Source organism: Ursus americanus, chromosome 4 (genome assembly GCF_024610735.1).
Source record: "Ursus americanus isolate L20-20 chromosome 4, mUrsAme1.1.p, whole genome shotgun sequence".
In the NCBI taxonomy this organism is placed as follows: Eukaryota; Metazoa; Chordata; class Mammalia; order Carnivora; family Ursidae; genus Ursus; species Ursus americanus.
Window position 1 is genome coordinate 21239527 of NC_142130.1, and position 18396 is coordinate 21257922.

The 18396-nt window shown below is 56.6% G+C and overlaps 3 protein-coding genes across 5 annotated transcripts in view; 2 read left to right on the forward strand and 1 right to left on the reverse strand.

Moving 5' to 3' along the window:
* The first annotated feature begins 378 nt into the window (after window positions 1-378).
* Window positions 379-11094, forward strand: VWA5B2 (von Willebrand factor A domain containing 5B2). The gene is made up of 19 exons (XM_087861461.1): window positions 379-517; window positions 598-768; window positions 2623-2842; window positions 2978-3180; window positions 3733-3864; window positions 4097-4221; window positions 4611-4766; window positions 5206-5316; window positions 5397-5605; window positions 5689-5800; window positions 6313-6498; window positions 7343-7514; window positions 7605-7903; window positions 8407-8596; window positions 8701-9057; window positions 9853-9990; window positions 10079-10159; window positions 10239-10459; window positions 10546-11094. Exons 1-19 carry the CDS (start codon window positions 379-381, stop codon window positions 11092-11094), a joined length of 3771 nt encoding a protein of 1256 aa, XP_087717587.1.
* Window positions 11095-11451: 357 nt separating this feature from the next.
* On the reverse strand, window positions 11452-16761 carry ALG3 (ALG3 alpha-1,3- mannosyltransferase). Of its 2 annotated transcripts, none has more exons than XM_087861458.1 (9): window positions 16533-16761; window positions 14518-14617; window positions 14285-14432; window positions 14016-14176; window positions 13445-13565; window positions 12840-13045; window positions 12620-12697; window positions 11843-11986; window positions 11452-11702 (listed from the first exon to the last, which is right to left on the reverse strand). In XM_087861458.1, the coding sequence occupies exons 1-9, from the start codon at window positions 16726-16728 to the stop codon at window positions 11540-11542; spliced, it is 1317 nt and encodes a 438-aa protein (XP_087717584.1). In that variant the 5' UTR covers window positions 16729-16761; the 3' UTR covers window positions 11452-11539. The 2 variants fall into 2 exon arrangements, with proteins under 2 accessions (XP_087717584.1, XP_087717585.1); XM_087861459.1 differs by having other exon boundaries at window positions 16570-16751.
* Window positions 16762-16810: 49 nt separating this feature from the next.
* ECE2 (endothelin converting enzyme 2) overlaps window positions 16811-18396 on the forward strand; it is a 32200-nt gene continuing 30614 nt past the window's right edge. Inside the window, exon 1 of one of the 2 annotated variants that reach the window (XM_087861460.1) lies at window positions 16811-17676. In XM_087861460.1, the coding sequence (XP_087717586.1) occupies window positions 17277-17676 (400 nt within the window). In that variant the 5' untranslated portion in view covers window positions 16811-17276. The remainder of the gene's footprint in view (window positions 17677-18396) is intronic. The other variant, XM_045776675.2, reaches the window with a different exon arrangement.

Consider the following 18396-nt stretch of genomic DNA (forward strand, 5'->3'; position numbering starts at 1 on the left):
GGAACAGCTGTGACCCCCCCCTTCTCCCCACATCCCCACCCTCCGCCCCTGGAGGAGCAGGCGGCGGGAGTGCTGGGCGTCCGGAGCGCCGGTTAATCATTAACCCTCCGCTCCCCGGCTCCCCGCGCGGCTCCGAGCAGTGCTCCGCCCCGGCTTCCCAGGTAACCGGCTAGGATGCCCATCACGCCATCCCCCCTGTTCCCTCCCCTCGCCACCTGTCGGTCCGGCCGCAGCCCCCGGCTCAGCCCGGTGCGCCCTGCTGCTCCGCGTCCCAGGGCGCGCGTTCGGTTTTCCCGGCGGCTTGCAGGAGGGCGGAGTCGGGCGCCCGGGACCCACCCTGCGGCCCCCTTCATCGAGCCCCCCTCCCCCAGGGGCGCCATGCCCGGCCTGTACTGCCCCTCCAGCTGGACGCCGCTGCCCCTCACCGACTCCTGGGTCCGGGCCTGCGCCAACGGTCCCTGCCTCAGCCTGCGGGCCCGGCTCACCTACCACAACCCGCAGCCGCAGCCGGTGGAAGGTGAGGCCCGGGCGGGGCGCGGGGCGGCGGGGAGCGTGGGCCCGGCGAGGTCCGACGCCGCCTGTGCCCCCTCGCCCCAGGCGTGTTCGTGTACCCGCTGGCGGAGGCCGAAGTGGTCTCGGGCTTCGAGGCGGAGGCTGCCGGACGGCGCGTCTCGTTCCAGCTGCAGAGCCGGCGACGCTCGCAAGCCGCGTGCTGCCGCGCTCTGGGCCCCGGGTGGGGGGCCTCCACGCCCCGCCGCTGCGCGCAGGGTGAGTGTCGGGCGCCGGGCGCCCCCGCCACACCCCCGAAAGCCAGCCGTGCTCGCATTCCAGCCCCCGCTCTGCGTCCCACCCCCGCCGGCTCCCCCTCCAGCCGCTGGTTTCTTCATTCATTAATTCATGGCTTTATTCAACAGTCGTGGACTAGGCACCTGACTCGCACCGGGTGCTGGGGCAACGGGACCCAGGCCTGACCCGAGCTTTGCGGTCTGGGAGACAGACACAGCAGGCAGTCCGCACGTCTGTGTCCGCCACTGGAGCGTGAGCTCCTGGGCCTGGGACCGGGCTCTGGCCATCTCCAAGCCCCAGCACAGAATGTGGCATATGACTGCTGGCTTGGGGAATGGAAGCCCACTCCTGTGCTAGGTTTTGTGGCTTGCACTTCATTCTTTCATTTATTTATTTGTACATTCATTTGATTCCTGAACGTGGGATTTACCATCCCGGTAAGAGAGACAGCATCCAGTGGTGCTGAGAGTTGGTAATAGCCCAGCAGGTAGTTAGAGGCCAGAGTGAACTCTGGGCTGAGGCCCCAGGAATGTTCCAGAAGAAAGTGGAGCTGGCATTTTGCCAGAAGGAAGGGTATGAGTGGTGAAGTGGAGAGGAGGGAAAAGGCACTTCAGTCAGGGGCAATGGTGTAAGCAAAGGTTTGGAAGTAAGTTGTGTTGAGTGATGGTAATAAAATACCTCCTATTCGTAGTAACTTACAGTTGACAATGTCGAGTCACTGATATCACCTCATTTGAATCCAGAGAGGTATGTATGCAAGTGCTGTTCCCTAGCCCCTTTTATAGGTGTGAAAATAATAACAACAGCCTCTTCTGTGTCGGATGCTAAGCATACATTATCTCATTCCTCACCAGTCTTTGAGATATAGTTATTATGACTCCCATTTCATGGATGAAGAAACTGAGGTTCCTCAAAACAAGAGAGTTACCAAAGGGCAGAATTAGAAGCCAGAGAGCTGGACTCAAAACCTGATCCTGTGCTCTCCGCTGTATCAGGCTGTCCCCAAGCCTCAGCTGGTTAGGATAGAAGCCCCTTTCTTCCTTCTTCTCTCCCTTTTTTCTTTCCTTCCATCTTCTTCTTCTCTTCATTTATTCTGCAAGCATTTCTCAAAAGAATGGATAAATGATTATCGTGGGGAAGGGCTATAAAGGTAGACTGGAGCCAGACCATGTAAGGCCTTGACTGCTGCTGTACACACCTGGCCAGTTTTCTGGTAGCAGCAGTGACTCCCATGATTCCACCAGTCCCCAGATAGACCTACGATATGAGTAAAACAGTGTGCTCAGAATGCAAGTACAGCTCTATGTCCTATGGCCAGCTTCTAAATAGATCGCTGCTCCTAAACTCCTCTTGGTAGAAAATTCTGGAGCCACTCCTAGTGGGCAGTGGGGAGTCCCTGACTGTTCATGAGCTGTGATTTGTGAGCAGGCTAGGTTCCAGGCTATGCGAGATGTCAGTCCACAAGGGAGGGTCCTTAGGAAGATGATACCCAAGGGTTGAATGAGCAGGCAGGGGAAGAAGGGCAGAGGGTATGGGTCCCTTAGGATCTTGGGGGTGGTGTGGAAATGTCCCCTTCTCCTCAGCTCTCCATTTGCAGGATGTCACTACTTTTTCTGATGACAGCCAGATCCTTCTACTGCCATCCTGCCTCTCCTTCAGCCATCATTCAGCTTATGCCTCCATTCTGCATCACTAACTCCTTAGCCCCCTGTGCCTCCGACTTTGTAAAGTCCCCCCTTGCCCAGGCTCCCCTGACTCAGTGCCTGCTCCCATTTCCTATTTCCCCCGTCGCCTCTGCTTCCAGCCCCCTCTGACCCCTTTTCTCGCTCATCGTAGGTCATCTTGTCTTGGATCTGGCCCAGGCCCGGTCCACACTGGTGCTGCCCACGGGCCTCATCAGTGCGGCGGGAGCCATGACGGTGACTCTGTGCAGCAGCCGGGAGCTGCCTTCCAGGCCTGATGGGGCGCTGCGCGTGGCTCTGCCCTCTGTGCTCACCCCACTGGCCTCATCGGGTCCACCTGGGCCCCCTAGGCCTCCGGGGCTCTGTGACGACAGGTTGGGCCTATGGTGATTCTCTTCGTCCCTCCCTCGGCTTCTCTGGGTCTAGTGCGGGTGAGGGGGCTTTGGTAGGGTGCCCTGGGGGATGGGTAGGGTGGGGAAGGTCTGGGGCCATTCAGCCGGAGGGGCTAGGGGCCTCCGTGGTGGCCCAGTGACCCTCCTCGTGCTCCCTTCCAGCCCCACCAGCTGCTTCGGGGTGGGCAGCCCTCAGGAGGAAGGGCTGGCCTGGGAGGAGCCAGCAGCCCCTCAGGATGTGTTCTCAGGCCCGGCCCGCTGCCCCGCCCCGTATACCTTCTCCTTCGAGATGCTGGTCACTGGGCCATGCCTGCTGGCAGGTGGGTGCCCCTCCTAGCATAGCTGACTGGGGACTGATTCAGGGCTCAGGACTGGGAGGAACACAGGACCAAAAAAAACCAAACCAAACCAAAACAAAACAACCAAGGACCTAAGCCTTAGGAACCTCCTGTTTTGGTGGAAGCATTCCCTGGACGTTTCTTCACAATGTCCCCCCCACCCCAGGTTTGTCAGTGTAATTTATTTATATCCCGCTCCACTCACCAATGGGAAGAAAGATGATTAGATTAAGACCAGTCCGAGTGATGAAGTGGAGTTTCCTTGTGCAAGAAGTGGGGGAGGTTGCTAAATCAGCGGCCGGTTGATATATAACTGATCGGCCAGGAACAGGACTGGGAATCCCGCCCCCAGCCCACGAAAGCAACAAAATCCCTCCCCTTTCCATCCAAGCCCATAGATCAGGCTCTGAGAGCTGAGCGGACTCAGTCCTGCTCCTTGCCCACACCACTGTTCTCTGGGAAGGCGATATTTGTTCTTCGGGACTGGCTGGGGGTGGGGTGACCATCCCCTCTCTCTGCCTCTCTCTCCCTCAGGCCTGGAGAGCCCCTCTCATGCTCTCCGGGCAGATGCCCCACCTCACGCCAGCTCTGCAGCCACCATCTGTGTCACACTAGCAGAGGGCCATCGCTGTGACCGGGCGTTGGAGATCCTACTGCACCCCAGTGGTGAGAGACTGGGGCACACAGTGGGCCAGCTCTGACCTGCTTCAGGACCACCTGGGTAGCGTTTTTCCAGTATAGATTTTTGGGTCCCAAGCCAGATGAATCAAGTCATCTTTGGGGGGCGGGGCATGGTACAGGGTGGCTGGACTTGCAAGGTCCACCTGGGACAGTGGGACTGAGCAGCTGGGGTCCAGAGACGGGGACTTTCCTAACAGCTGTGTCCCCTCTTCCCTAGAGCCCCACCAGCCACACCTGATGCTAGAGGCTGGCAGCCTGAGCTCAGCAGAATATGAGGCCCAGGTGAGGGCCCGCCGGGACTTCCAGAGGCTGCAGCGAAGGGACAGCGATGGGGACCAGCAGGTATGGCTGCCTGGGGTCCTGGCCTGGCCTCTAACCCCACCATCGGCTGCATTTGTGCACAGGAACAGATAAGTAGGCTCATGTTATAATGAGTCTGCTCTTGGCAGGACCTCCTAGTAGCTGCCACCGCCATCCCAGACGCCAGATGAGTATTGTCATAGGAGGGCCCACGCAAGTCTCCCTGGGGTGTGTCTCAGAGGATGGGGGCTAGGACTACCAAGCAGAGGACAGCCCCCTGCCTTTGCTCTTGCCTTTATTCAAAGGGCTATAAAGAGGTGCCCCCTCTGGGGGTATTCGATAGAAGAAGCCTGAGGCCTAGGTCCTGCTGCCAGCCCAGGCTGGAGTTGCACTAAGCCTGGCCCAGGATGACTTGCAGCTCCCATGCTCAGGTGTGGTTCCTGCAACGACGCTTCCACAAGGACATCCTGCTGAATCCCGTGCTGGTGCTGAGCTTCTGCCCAGACCTGAGCTCCAAGCCCGGAAGCCTGGGCGCAGCTACACGGGAGCTTCTCTTCCTGTTGGACGGCAGCAGCGTAGCACACAAGGCCTGTGGGGGCACGGTGTGGGCGGCCTAGGGGTGGGGGGAGGCAGTGGGTCTGAGGTGGGCCGAGGGCAGCCTCTTAAAGACGCTCACACGCATACACATACACACACACGTATGCACGCACGCACCCCCACCCTTACACCCGGGCATCTCGTGGATTCCAAGAGCCTTTCTCACCTGTGAAGTTACATTCAGTCACCCCTGATCCCAAACCCAAGGATTCACATACCCCTCCAGGGGCTCTCACACACTCAGCATCCCTCACACTCCAGGGTCTCCCTCCTGGCCAGTCTCACACACAGCCTCACACGCGCACGGCCTCTCCCAGACCCCCACTTCCAGCTCCTCATTTTCACATAGCCTGGAGAAGGCAGGCAGTCTGGCATCCCTACCACTGCCCTGGGGGCCTGCTTCACGCTGCCCTCCCTGGCCCTCCCCAGGATGCCATTGTTTTGGCTGTGAAGTCACTGCCACCACAGACGCTCATCAACCTGGCCGTGTTTGGCACGGCGGTGCAGCCCCTCTTTCCAGAGAGCCGGCCTTGCAGTGATGTGAGTACGGTCTGGGGATCTGGGGGGCCTGGGGAAGATGTCTCAGCCTGGCGTGGCCAAAGCACGCCTTTTCTTTCCAGGACACTGTGCAGCTGATCTGTGAGAACGTGGAGACCCTGCAGGCTGCAAGTGGCCCCCCAGATGTGCTGGCTGCGCTGACCTGGGCCGTGGGGCAGCCCCAGCACAGGGCCCACCCCAGGCAGCTGTTCCTGCTGACTGCCGCCTCGCCCTTGGCCGCTGCTACCCAGCAAACCCTGGAGCTCATGCGGTGGCACAGGGGGGCAGCCAGGTATGGGCTGAGCCCATGTCCGAGATTGACCCCCATGCCCAAGAGGCTCCGGGAGGTCACAGCTGCTTCCCTTCCCTCATCAGGTGCTTCTCCTTTGGGCTGGGGCCTGCCTGCCACCAGCTGCTTCAGGGTCTGTCTGCCCTCAGCAGGGGCCAGGCCTACTTCCCCAGGCCTGGGGAGAGGCTGCAGCCCATGGTGAGCTTGAGCCTGGGCCCTGTTCCCTACTCCCAGCAGTCCTTCCCCCAAGTTACCCTAAGCTTGCAACAGAACCCAGTCAAGCCTCGGGGTCTCCTGGCACCCTCGACCAGGACTTCTACTCCCCCATTCCAATTCCTCCCTCCTTAAAGACGCCAGTCAGGAGAGGAGCTGCTGGTGTTTCTCTGGGGTGCTGCAGGAGGCCAAAGGTGTGGGGAACATGGCCCTCTGACCACCCCCCCAATCTTATTCCTGGTGCAGAGCCATATCCTCGACAAATCTTGCCTCATCCACGGGCTTAGCTCAGGCCAGGAGACAGACCAAACCTGAGGACTGAGCGCTCAGTCCCCTTGCTAATGCCTACCCCCATTCCTTCCCTGGACCCCAGCCTGACCCTGCTTCCCCCAGCCCAGGAGCTGGGCAAATGGCATCAGCAGAAGGGTGGCCTTCCTGCTCCGTGGGCTGTGTGGCACCTGTCTCTCCCATGTCCTCCCTCTGGCCACTCCTCACAGCTGGTGCAGGCTCTCCGGAAGGCACTGGAACCCGCTTTAAGTGACATCTCTGTGGACTGGTTTGTGCCTGATGTGGTGGAGGCCCTGCTGACACCCCGGGAGATCCCAGCGCTCTACCCTGGGGACCAGCTGCTCGGTTACTGCTCACTCTTCAGGGTGGATGGCTTCCGGCCCCGCGCCCCAGGGGTAGGCCTGGGATGTCTAAAGTCCCTGCATGTCTTCAAAACTCTTCCACTCCCTGTGCCTCTCCCTGCCAAGCTCTCCTACTGCAACCTAGGCCTCCCCAGGGATCCCACTGGGCACCCCAAGGGGACTGAAGTCTGCCCTCTTCATAAGGTCGTCCACTCAATTGTCCCATAAAGTGTTGACCTTGGCTTTTACCAAAGGTCGTTAAAGCACACGGCCATAGAAGACAGCTCTAGCCTTCACTCTGAGGGTTTTGTGAAACTCGCTCATTTCTTCACACGGTGCCCTACAGAAAGCACCATCTGGATTGTTTCCTGTAACACTCAGAAACGGACGGAGCATAGTCTAGATGAAATCTCTGATCCCAACTCTAGCATGTACTAGCCATTCGATTTTGGGCCAGTCCCTTCACCTCTCTGAGCCCATTTCCTCATACTGAGTTTTGTCATAGGGTTGTTGTAATTAGAGGTCACGACGTGCACACTTGGTAGGATACTTGATATGTAGTAGGAGTTTAAGAAATGGTAGTTATTTTGATTTATAAAAAGCTTTCTCTCTCTAGAAGAAATAAGCACACTTCCTCGTTTTGATCCTGAGAGCTATATAATGGAGTGTTTGCCTTTTTGCCTGCCTGCCAGGAAGCTCCGGCCAAACCTGAAGCTCAGCCAGGGAGCTCTATTAACCTTGTCATTAGCATGTATGCTTCCTCCTTCCTCAGTACTGGGCTTTCATTTCTGGCTTATTAACTTTATTGCCTCTTGTGGTGAGACGTCTTAAATCCTGTTTGGAAAGAGGCAGCGTGTAACTACAATCAGTTTTTTCTCCAACGACTGTCCCTCTCTAGGGCCCAGAAGCTGGCTGGCAGAGCTTGGGAGGCTCTGTGTTCCCGTCCCCGGAGGAAGCACCGTCTGCCACCAGTGCTGGCACTGAGCCCACTGGCACCTCGGAGCTCCTGGGAACAGGCACTGTGTCAGCGGAGCTGTCCAGCCCGTGGGCTGCTGGAGACTCAGAGCAGAGTGAGGACTTGGACGTCGCGTGCAGCCATGCCGGAGGGGTGGGCCATGGGAGAGGCCAGGGCTGGGATCCACTCTTTCACCTCCCAGCAGGTACTGATGCTCTGACAGACCCAGCCACGGACCCTGGACCCAACCCCTCCTCTGACCCAGCCATATGGCGCCGCATCTTCCAGTCTTCGTACATCCGGGAGCAGTATGTGCTCACCCACTGCTCCGCCAGCCCGGAGCCAGGTCCAGGCTCCACAGGCAGCAGCGAGTCCCCTGGCTCCCCTGAGGGCATGGCTCCCCTGCATCTCCCTTCTCAGCAGGGCTGCCGCAGTCTGGCCTGGGGAGAACCTGCGGGCTCCCGCTCCTGCCCCCTGCCTCCACCCCCACTGGCTCCAGTCAAGGTGAGATTCCAGCCACATCCATTCTCCTATGTATCCAACAATTGTTTATTGACTGTCTGCTAAAGGCCATTATTGTGCACTGGGTACTAGTAAGTCCAGCTGAAGAGATAAGTGGGTAAATCTATAATGACACTATGTGACATACGGTGCTGAGCGGAGGGACACGGCATTATGGGGAGGGTCAGAGTCGAGATGACTAACCCTGTGTGAGGGAGTCAGGAAAGCAAGAGCCACATCTGGAAGAACAAGTAGAAGCTAGTGAGACAAAGAGGGAGAAAACAGGAACAAAATCAGAGACGAGCAACAATGTCAAGTGAGAAATAGTGCAAGGAGTAAGATGGCCCTGGGAGGTGGCCAGGGGCCATAGAGCGGCCTTGCTCCCAAGGGTGGTGAGTAGCCACCCACAGTTTTGGACGAAGGGCTCTGTGGCCAGTTGTGTCTGCATGTGTGATGGCCGGGACCTCTTCATTTCTTGACCAGTGGACCCCACTTCTTATGTGCAGTCTGGGGCCTTGAGTGCTGAGGTGCTGGGTCGTCGACACAGAGCGGCTCTGGCTGGCCGGAGCCTCTCATCCCCCCCAGGCCAGGTGAACCCAGTCCCTGGCAATCCCCGGCACCCCTCTCTGGGCACAGCACCCGATGGGCCAGGCCCTGAGTCAGGGCAGCAGCTGGGACAGGGCCTGGACGACTCAGGTAAGGGCTGGATGGGGAGCTGGATTCCGAGACCATGGAAGGTCTCAGAAAGGAGGGGCCTAGGGTACCACACTGCCCCTGCCTTTACGGTTGTCTCCCTCCAGGAAACCTGCTCTCCCCGGCCCCTATGGACTGGGACATGTTGATGGAACCCCCCTTCTTATTCACGGCTATGCCCCCCAGTGGGGAGTCAGCCCCTCCAGCAGAGGCCCTGCCTCCTCAGGCTCCACGCTGCCATGTGGTGATCCGGGCCCTGTGTGGGGAGCAGCCTATGTGCTGGGAGGTGGGTGTTGGGCTAGAGACACTGTGGGGACCTGGTGATGATGGCTCGCTGCCTCTGTCACCCCCTGAAAGAGAAGGTGCTTGGGACCAAGCACTCCACCGGCTGACAGCAGCCTCCGTGGTCCGGGACAATGAGCAGCTGGCTCTCCGCAGAGGGGCCGAGGCCACGGCTGACCGAGGTGAGTTGCAGGTGCACCCCAGGAGGGCCCACGGAGCCCGTATGGGGCAGAGAGGAGGAGAGGTGTGGTCTGTGTGTTGATCACTCCAAACCTCATTTTGCTCACGAACAATTTGAGGTGGCTCACCCGTATTGACAAGAAAAAAAAAAAAAAGCAGGGCAATGTAATAATAAAAGGAAGTGGAGAATCGGGTTATATTAAAGATACGCACACCATGAAGTTATATGCCCTTGCGAGCATGGGACCCAAAACTGGCAAGCTTCCTTGCAGCCAGCACAGAGGGAAATGTGATCTTCTTAATGACTCACAGCGCCTATAACATAAAAACCCATCTGTCATTCAGGAGGACTAGTAAATCCAATAGTGAAAATTTCGGTTCTGCAGCGGCACTAGCCACACTTCGAGTGCTTAACACTCACTTGCGGCTAGTGGTTGCCATACCGGATCACGGAGATCCAGAGCATCTCATTCACTGCAGAAGGTTCTATTGGACAGTGCTGAAATGAGTGGACAGAAAAGCCACCAGTCAGCACTTCATTTGGGTGGTGAATAAAATGTTCGATTTCTGGGTGGCCAGAGGGTCTAGCCCCGCTACGCACTGAGGGTTCAGCCTAACTCCTTGTCAAAGTTGGGGAGTGTAAGCTGGCTCCTAGAAAGGACTCTACTCCATTCAAAAGTGGACAGATGGAAAAGCTGCACGCAACACTGAGATTTGTTTCTATAAGGCCCTCTGTAGAGGGTGGGTGCGGTAAGTGCCCCTGCTCCCATTCAGCACGCTGCTCCTTGGTCTCACAGGCCATGCCCGGAGGTCCTGGCTCCGAGCCCTTCAGACAAGCAAGGTCAGCTCTGCCCCTTCCTGTTTCACTTGCCCAGTAGCTGTGGATGCTACCACCAGGGAGGTCCTGCCCTCAGCCCTGCAGGTGCGGAGCTCAGGTAGAGTCCCTCCTGGGTGACCTCTCAGGTGCTGGCCCTCACCTCACCAGCCGCCCTCCCGGTTCACCCATCTCCTGTGCCCCTACAGAGCTAGCTGAGCCCCCAAGCACGTCTGCCCCGCAGGGCCATCTAGATGCATCTCCTCTGCCGACAGCTGTGCACTTGAAAGGTAACCCTCAAAGTCGGGGCAAGGGTAGGGAGCAACCGGGCTTAGGGACCACAACCCGCACTGACTGACTCCATTGCAGGACCTCAGGGATGCTCTCTGGTAGGCGGCTGGAACCCGAACCAAAATGGCAACCCCAAGTCCACCAGAAGTCCTCATCACCTTCCCCCCCAGCCTCCCTCTAGGCTCAGCCTGGGCGGCGGGAGGGCCAGAGGCTCTGCCAGCCACCGACTCTGCAGCCCCCACCAGGGCCAGGCCAGTGAGGGCAACAGTGAAGGCAGCGACCACGACTACTTGCCCTTGGTGAGGACTCGGGAGGTGGAGGGTGGCGCTGCCATGGCCAGGGCACTGTCTCAGCTCGCTTCTCCCCCCACCTCCTCTCTCCTCAGGTACGGCTGCAGGAGGCACCCGGCTCCTTCCGCCTGGACGCGCCCTTCTGTGCGGCGGTGCGCATCCCAAAGGAACGCCTGTGTCGTGCGTCGCCCTTCGCCGTGCACCGCGCCAGTCTCAGCCCCACCTCGGCCTCCTCTCCCTGGGCACTTCTGGGACCTGGTGTTGGCCAGAGGGACAGTGCCACGGCCTCCTGCAGTCCGTCCCCCAGCTCAGGCTCCGAGGGTCCAGGCCAGGTGGACAGCGGGAGGGGCTCGGACACTGAGGCTTCAGAGGGTGCAGAAGGGCTGGGCGGTGCCGACCTGAGGGGCCGGACGTGGGCCACAGCCGTGGCACTCGCGTGGCTGGAGCACCGCTGCGCTGCCGCCTTTGGCGAGTGGGAACTAGCAGCGGCTAAAGCGGACTGTTGGCTGCGGGCCCAGCACCTGCCCGATGGCCTTGACCTGGCTGCTCTCAAAGCAGCGGCCCGGGGTCTCTTCCTGCTGCTCCGCCACTGGGACCAGAACCTGCAGCTACACCTGCTGTGCTACAGCCCGGCAAACGTGTGAGGGCCGCGCGCTCCTCTGGCGGCGCCGCCCAACAGACTCAAGTCACTGCCACTTGGCCGGCTTCTCGGCACTGGGAGGGGCAGGCTGCTGTCGGCCTGACCCCCACTGCTTCTCATCCCCTTCCCAGAACCCCCTGCCCTCACACAAAGTGCCTGCCTGTGCTCTCTCTCCCACTCCTCCCGTGGCATTACTTTTCCCTCCTGAGCTCCATGCACTGCAGTGGAAGGGGAGAGAGCCACAGCCCCCAGTTCCTATGCAATAAAGTGCCTCTTTGGACTGCCCAAACGAGTTCTTTATCTGCAGCGCACATGCCCCTCACAGCCTGGTGCAGGCACTTGCACGTACGCTGCACAGACGTGGACTTGGTAAGGTTTATTGGGAAGCGCACAGAGTCTATTCCCATCCAGGGTCCTACGAGCGGACTGGAGGGGAAGGAAGGTGGATCTCAGTGGGCTTTCTTGCTGTGCTGGATGCTCTTGGGGAAAGGCTGGGGGCCCAGCCAGAGCTGCAGCAGAATGACAGCATGGCATATGTGCAAGGCCACAGAGCTGCAGGACGTGGACGGGTATGTGTTCCAGGAGAGCTCAATGAGCCCCAGCACCAGCAACCTGGAGATGAGAAAGCCGCTCAGGTTTTGCCCAGTTTCTAGGCCTGCAGCCCTTCAGCTCACCCCCAACCCTCCACGGTCAGCCTAGGGATGGGGAGCTCCCTAGCCCTTCCCACTCGCCCAGGCTGTCCCAGCCAGTACCTGAGCAGATGTGTAAGCCAGCGTGCAGGCATGGCCCACAGGAGGTAGGGCAGTGTGTGGAAATACCAGACGTAGAACTGGTAGTGGAGGGAGCGGCTGAAGCAGATGCCAATGAAGTTGGAGGTGAAGAGGGTAGAGATGATCTGTACGTAGTGGTCAAGGCCAAGGGCAGGAGCAGAAGGGCCAGGAGTTGGGATGGGGGTAGGGGGCAGGGAGGTTCCAAAGCAAAGGGGCAAAAGTTTTGGGGTCAGACAGCCCCCTGGCTCTGCCATTCTGAGATGCACCCTTTCAGACGAATTTCTTAGCTTCTCCAGACCTGTTCCTCAATCTAATGTGGAGATAATGATACTATGGCCGTAAGGCCTAGTGTGTTTACATTCATCACTTACAAGCTGAGTGACGTAAGTTACTTAAACTCCTTAATGTCCTAATTTTGTCATCTGTAAAATGAGCATAATAATAATAAAAACAACTCTCTATTTCAGAGTCTCTTGTGAGCTTTAAATGTTAGAATGTACGTAAATCTCTTAGGACGACACCAGGCAGAGAGTGAGTACTCATAATGGTTAAGTCAAATAATATTCAGGATTAAGAATAAAATATGCTTAAATATGTGAAGTGCTTAGCACAGCGGTGCAGACTGGTGGAGGGAACAGCTCTACTCCCATGAACAGGGCTGTGGCTGTTACTGGTACCTCCTTTTCCCTCCCCCAGGTCACCAGCCATCCAGGGCTAACTGGAAAGGGCAAGACTTACCTTCTCATGACTTAAAGGATATGATTGGGTGTGAGGGGCTGTGGTGGAACCTTCCTTTTGGAGGGATCCTTCAGCAGCGACAGGATACTTTCCCCCGTCCTGGGGAGAAGCCATTCATACATTTATCAAGCCCCCATCGTATGGCAAGCTCTAGACTCACCCACATGAACTCAACATCTCCCCCAAGCAGGCCCTTCATACTTCCCCCAACTCTGTCCATGACACTGCTCCCCTTTCTCACCTGTGCCACCTGCAGAGGGCAAAGAGAAAGAGCAGGGTGAGGTGGGCGGCCAACAGTGCCAGGTGGAAGGCACGATGCAAGAAGAGGGCCTCAGGGAGGAAGCGCCAGTTCACTGTCCAGCGGAAGAGAAACTGGCGACCAAGGTCAAAGGAGCGGGATAGGTAGCCAATGGGGTTCTCCAGCAGGAAGGGCAGCCCCAGCAGCACCTGAGGATAGGTGTGATGTCAGCAGAGGTGCCCAGGCTCAAACTGAGCCTTCATACTAATCAGCAAGGGGAGGAGACAGAGGGCGTGGTCTCAGAGGTTCTCAAATCCCCCCATGAATAGCAGGAAAGCCAGCCTCCACATCTAGGCCAGAGCCAAAGAAGCTGAGAAGGCAGGTAATAACAGTCCTTTAGGTTTGGGTTCACTATGTCGTAAGTGGGCAGAATCAGAGAGACCCTGAGAAACCATCTAGTTCAACACCCTTATTTTACCGCTAATAAAAGCAAAGCCCAGAATCACTCCAAAACCCTGTTTGTTAGCTCTGAGGAAGTCTGAACTATGGAAGGAGGCCAGAGCGTAGCCTCCCGTTCATTAGGAAAGGGAAGGGGTGGGGGTGGGTACCTGAAGGACAGCACAGATGCCCAACTTGGGAAGGGCTCCACGGAAGCCAAACTGCACGAGGAGAAGAAATAGCAACCCGGGGGCGAAGAGCAGCACGCTCATCTTCACGGAGACCGCCAGGCTGGGGCAGGTAAGGCACACGAAGGGGGGAGATCAGCTCCAGGGCCATGTGCCCCACCCAATGATGTATCTCCCCCTCCCCTCCCCTGCCAGCAAGCTCCAGGATGGGGCTCACACTCGGAATTGCTGGAAGGAGGGTAGAGCAGCCTGGGAGGAGGCTGAGGGTAAGAGGCAGATACCAAGTCTCTATGCTCAGACTGAACCAGCAAATACATATTTAGAGTATTTAGAATGTGCAAGGACCAACTCCAACAACAGATGCTGTCTAGAAGAGAGGACAGGTAGAGGGTGTGTGTGTTTGGGGGGTGGGGGCAGAGCCTTTCTACAGATCCTAGACTTGTCTAGTGGGGCCCTTGTCTGGTTACTCCCTTACTTCCTCTGCTGCAGAAAACTGGGGGAGGAAATGATGGAAATACGGAATGAGAGAGGGGGAGAAGGGAGGGGTATCGACCTGAAACAGCAGCAGCCCCAGCCCCAGCGCCGGGCCAGCAGGAGGTTGATACTGAGGAAGAGCAGCGCCATGGCCACTGGGTCATTGAAGAGCCGCAGCACGAAGATGGAGTGGACGCGGTAAGAGGCGCAGCACATGAAGAAAAAGACGAAGGGGGGTACCTGAGAGGTGGGCACAGTGGGGAACAAGGTCAACTCACCAACCCTGAGCCATCCCTACTCCCCAGCACTGCCAGTTGGGGCCCCCTGCTCCCGGCAGCATGGACTCACCTTGCAGGTCTGGTGGTAGATCAAGAAGACGAGCAGCAAGGTGGCCAGGTAGAGCATGGCAAAGATGTGCTGGGCCATGCGGATGTCAGTGCCCCGGCCAGTGGCATAATACAGCCCCATAAAGATGTACACAAAGCCGGCTGGGTACCTGGAAGAGGAGTCAGGGTCAGGCTACCCAGCCTGGTAACCAGTCAGCCCCTTAGGTCCTCACTGAACCCCTTATCACCACTCACACAAGAGGTCCAGTGTCACCCTGAAGTTGGGTGTAGTCATAGGTCCCATTGATGACGCCCTCCACCTGGGCCATATAGGCCTTCCAGTCAATCTCTGTATCTGGAAAAGGATGGGACGGTGTGGTTACTTCCACGTTCAGAACTTGTCTGTCCCCCACACACATCCAGCCCCTCAAAACACAGAGTTCCAGCTCTTTCCCATGACTTCTATCACAACCCCTTATCTCACTGCCTATCTGACATTCTCTGGGTGAGCCCAAGCATCTCAAACTCAACATGTCTGTAATTGAACTCAAACCATCCACTCTAAATCTGTTCCCCTTCCTGGGTTCCATGAATGGCACCATCGACCTCCCAGCTGCCCAGGTCACAAACCTGAATAACATCTTTAACACTTACTTCTTTCTCATTTCCAACACCCAGTCACCAAATCTTGCCTATTCTTCATCTTAAATAACTCTACTACCTCTCATCCTTTTCTACTCTTACATACGAACATTTGGACCTAACATAATCTCTAGTCTCAATGATGCAACAGCTTCCTAATTAGTTTCCCAGCTTCCACTTTTACCCCACTACAATATATTTCCCACCCTGCAACCAGAGAGCTCTTCCTAGAATAGAAATCATGTCAGACCTCTCTGCTTAAAACCCTTCAATGAGGGGCTCCTGGGTGGCTCAGTTGGTTGAGTGTCTGCCTTCAGCTTGGGTCATGATCCCAGGGTCCTGGGATCGAGCTCCGCATCCGGCTCCCTGCTCAGTGGAGAGTCTGCTTCTCCTTCTCCTGTTCCCCCTGCTTGTGCTCACTCTCTCTCTCTCTCTCTCTCTTCGTCATATAAATAAATAAAAATCTTTAAAAAAAATAAAATAAAAAAATAAAACCCTTCAATGATTCCTCAAGGCTCCCAAGATAAAGACCAAATCCGATTATTCCCAATTTTAGAAGAGGAACCTATGAATTAATGAGGTTAAGTGACTAGTTCAAGATCAGTGAGCTAAGAAGGGCAGAACTGAGACTGGAACTCCATGAGGACCTAAATTCTTAACCACCATGCTAGTTATCTCCTTAACACAATTGACAGACGGCTTCATGATCTGGTCTCAACTTCTGCAATCTCATCTCTCACTGCTACAGTCATTTGAATTCTGATCCAGCTCTAAAAAAAAATTCAGTTCCTCAAAGGAAGCAGACTCTCTTTTGACTGGACGTTTTAGTTACAGGATTCTCTGCCTAGAGTGCTCTTTCTCCTCGCCTTTTCTCTCTTTCCTCAACTAGCTTGCTCTTACCTTTAAAGGGGGACTCAAGTCTGGCTTAAGTGCCCTCCTGTGTCTTTTAGGGCTCCCTGTCTTCCTACTGTCATGATGAATATGATCCACTATCATTTTCTACTAACTTCTTTTTGTCCTGGCCCATACACCCAAATAGGAAATGTGTCTATTTTTTCACCACTGTACTCCTGGCACCTAGCATAGTGTTAAGCATATAATAAACATTCAATAAATGTGTTGAATTAATCATCTTTAGCAAGACAGCCTTAAGCCCAGTGTCTAAATTCAGCCCGGAAAGGAGACCCCAATAATACCCAAAGGACTCAAGTGGTCACAAAATGCCACTGTTGACAAGAGACTTTGAGACCTCAGAATTGAACAGATGAGAAAATCTGGACCCAGCAGGGGAAGGGACATGTCCAAAACAACAGAGACAAAAGGGAGCAGCAGTACATTAACTCGGACCCCGGTCTTTTGATTTCCAGGCTGGTTTATTTTCTTAGCCTAGCAGGCTGTATGGTCAGGGCAGAGGGCCAATCTTTAGGGTCGCCCCTTCCATCATCGGGGAGGGATTAAGGCAGGGTTTGGTTTTATGGAGCAGGCTTGGGACCTGGATAAAAATTATGGTCTGCAATTGATGACTGATTGGATCTGGGGTCTGGATTTCAGCTCCAAATCAGGGTCCCAGTTTGGGTAGGGGGTTCGGGTCCCCCTCCCTACCCTCCCCTCCTCCTCGGCGCACTCACATGCCACCCTGTGAATGACCCAGAAGGTGATGCCCACCTCCGCCAGGCAGAGGCAGGCGGCCACCAGCAGCGTGTAGCGCGGCTCCAGCAGCAGTAGGCGCCGCTCTTGCCAGGCGCGCCGCAGCCATTGTCCGCAGAGTCCCGCAGCCCGGGTTGCGGGACCCGCCCGGCCGCGTTTCCGTAGGCCCGCCGCCATGTTGACGTTGCGCCGCTCGTGTTGGCCCGCCACTCCGGAAGCCCGACCCCTCGGCACTTAAGTTCCGCTCCACGAGCGGGCGGACCCAACCGACTGATCCCTGTCCGGTTTCATGTCCTATTTACTCCACTAAAGTTTACTTCTTCTACACCTTTCCTGATGCACTACACACTACAGACGTGCAGGTATAGTGTTACTCCTCAGTGCATAATTGGTTCTGGGCACACAGACGCTAAAGTAGATCGAACATTTGCAACATTTCTGTTCGTGTTCTCCCCTGCCTGGCATGAGGCTTCATCTGTGTCTCATGCCAGTCTCTCCTGAAGGGCAAGACCTGTGGCCGCGCCCCCTCCTGCGTCCTCTGAGAGCCTTCCGCGTGCTCAAAACTGGGTAGAAATGAATCTTTCATTAACTTTGAGACTCCTTAATGGAAGGAGCCGGCCAAGCTGAAAATAACCAGTGATGAGCCGAGTGAGTCTGACACTGTGAGTTTGGCTCTCAGAAGTGAGGGAGCAGTACAAGTTTGGAGGATTCAAGTTCTGAACCATATGATTTTCCCACCCGGAGTATTCTTCAAAGAGCGCTCACCAGAGGACGGAAGTTCCACGTGTTTATGTTGGGCAACTGCAGGTGGTGGGCGGAGACACAAGGGCCACGCCTCCCGAATGATACCATCCCTATTGGCTACATGGGGCGCCAAGCCCGGTCTGAAAGTGCCGGCAGTGTGTCCTGAAGGGCTTGCGGCTGCAAGCATGGCCTCTCCACGGGCCTCAGCCCCCCCGCCTGAGATACCAGAGCAGAACTGCAGGTACCGTGAGGTTCAGTACTGGGATCAGCGCTACCTAAATGCGGCAGACTGTGCCCCTTACGAGTGGTTCGGGGACTTCTCCTCCTTCCGTTCCCTCCTGGAGCCTGAGCTGCGGCGCGAAGACCGTATCCTCGTGCTAGGTGGGTAGTCCCGGCGCTCCCCAGCCCAGGTAGAGCGAGCTGGAGCCGCCCCCCGCCCTGTCCGCTTTCCTCGAGTTTGTTTGTCCCTCTCGGGAGCCAAGATCCAGTAACTTCAGAATCTCGGCAGTATTTAGCCAGGGCAACGGGAGCCAAGAGATTCTCAGTACAAGCTCCCCCCTGGAGAAAGACAGTCTCTGAGTCTGAGTTTGTAGGTATCCTAGGACCCTATTCCGGACCCTCGGGGAGACAGCCTCGAGCACTGGAGAGTTCAGAGGACTTAGTTCAAGTCCCAATGCTAGTTGGCTGTATGACTTAGGACAAGTTGTGAACCCGTTCTGAGCTTCAGATTCACTTCTAGAAATAGAACTGCGAGCTCAAGTCGGATAAGGAACGTTCAGGCACCTCGAGCACGATGCCTAGCGTTTATCTGTTAACGCCAATGGGCACCGGACGCCACTGTCACATGGAGAGACCTCTCTCCACACTCCCAGCCCTACCTGAAACTTGGTCCTATGTCCCTTGTGCAGTGAGGACGAGGACACGCCCTCTGAGGTCGGAGGGGAGACTGAGGACAGCGCCCTCTGAGGTCGGAGGGGAGACTGCAGCCAAGATTGGTGGGATTCTCCACAGCAAAAAGTACAAACGCAGGGATGCAAAGTGGGGCTCCGAGAGGTCCAGCTGCGCCCTGGGGTTCTCTCCCACTGCCAGCCTTGAGGGATC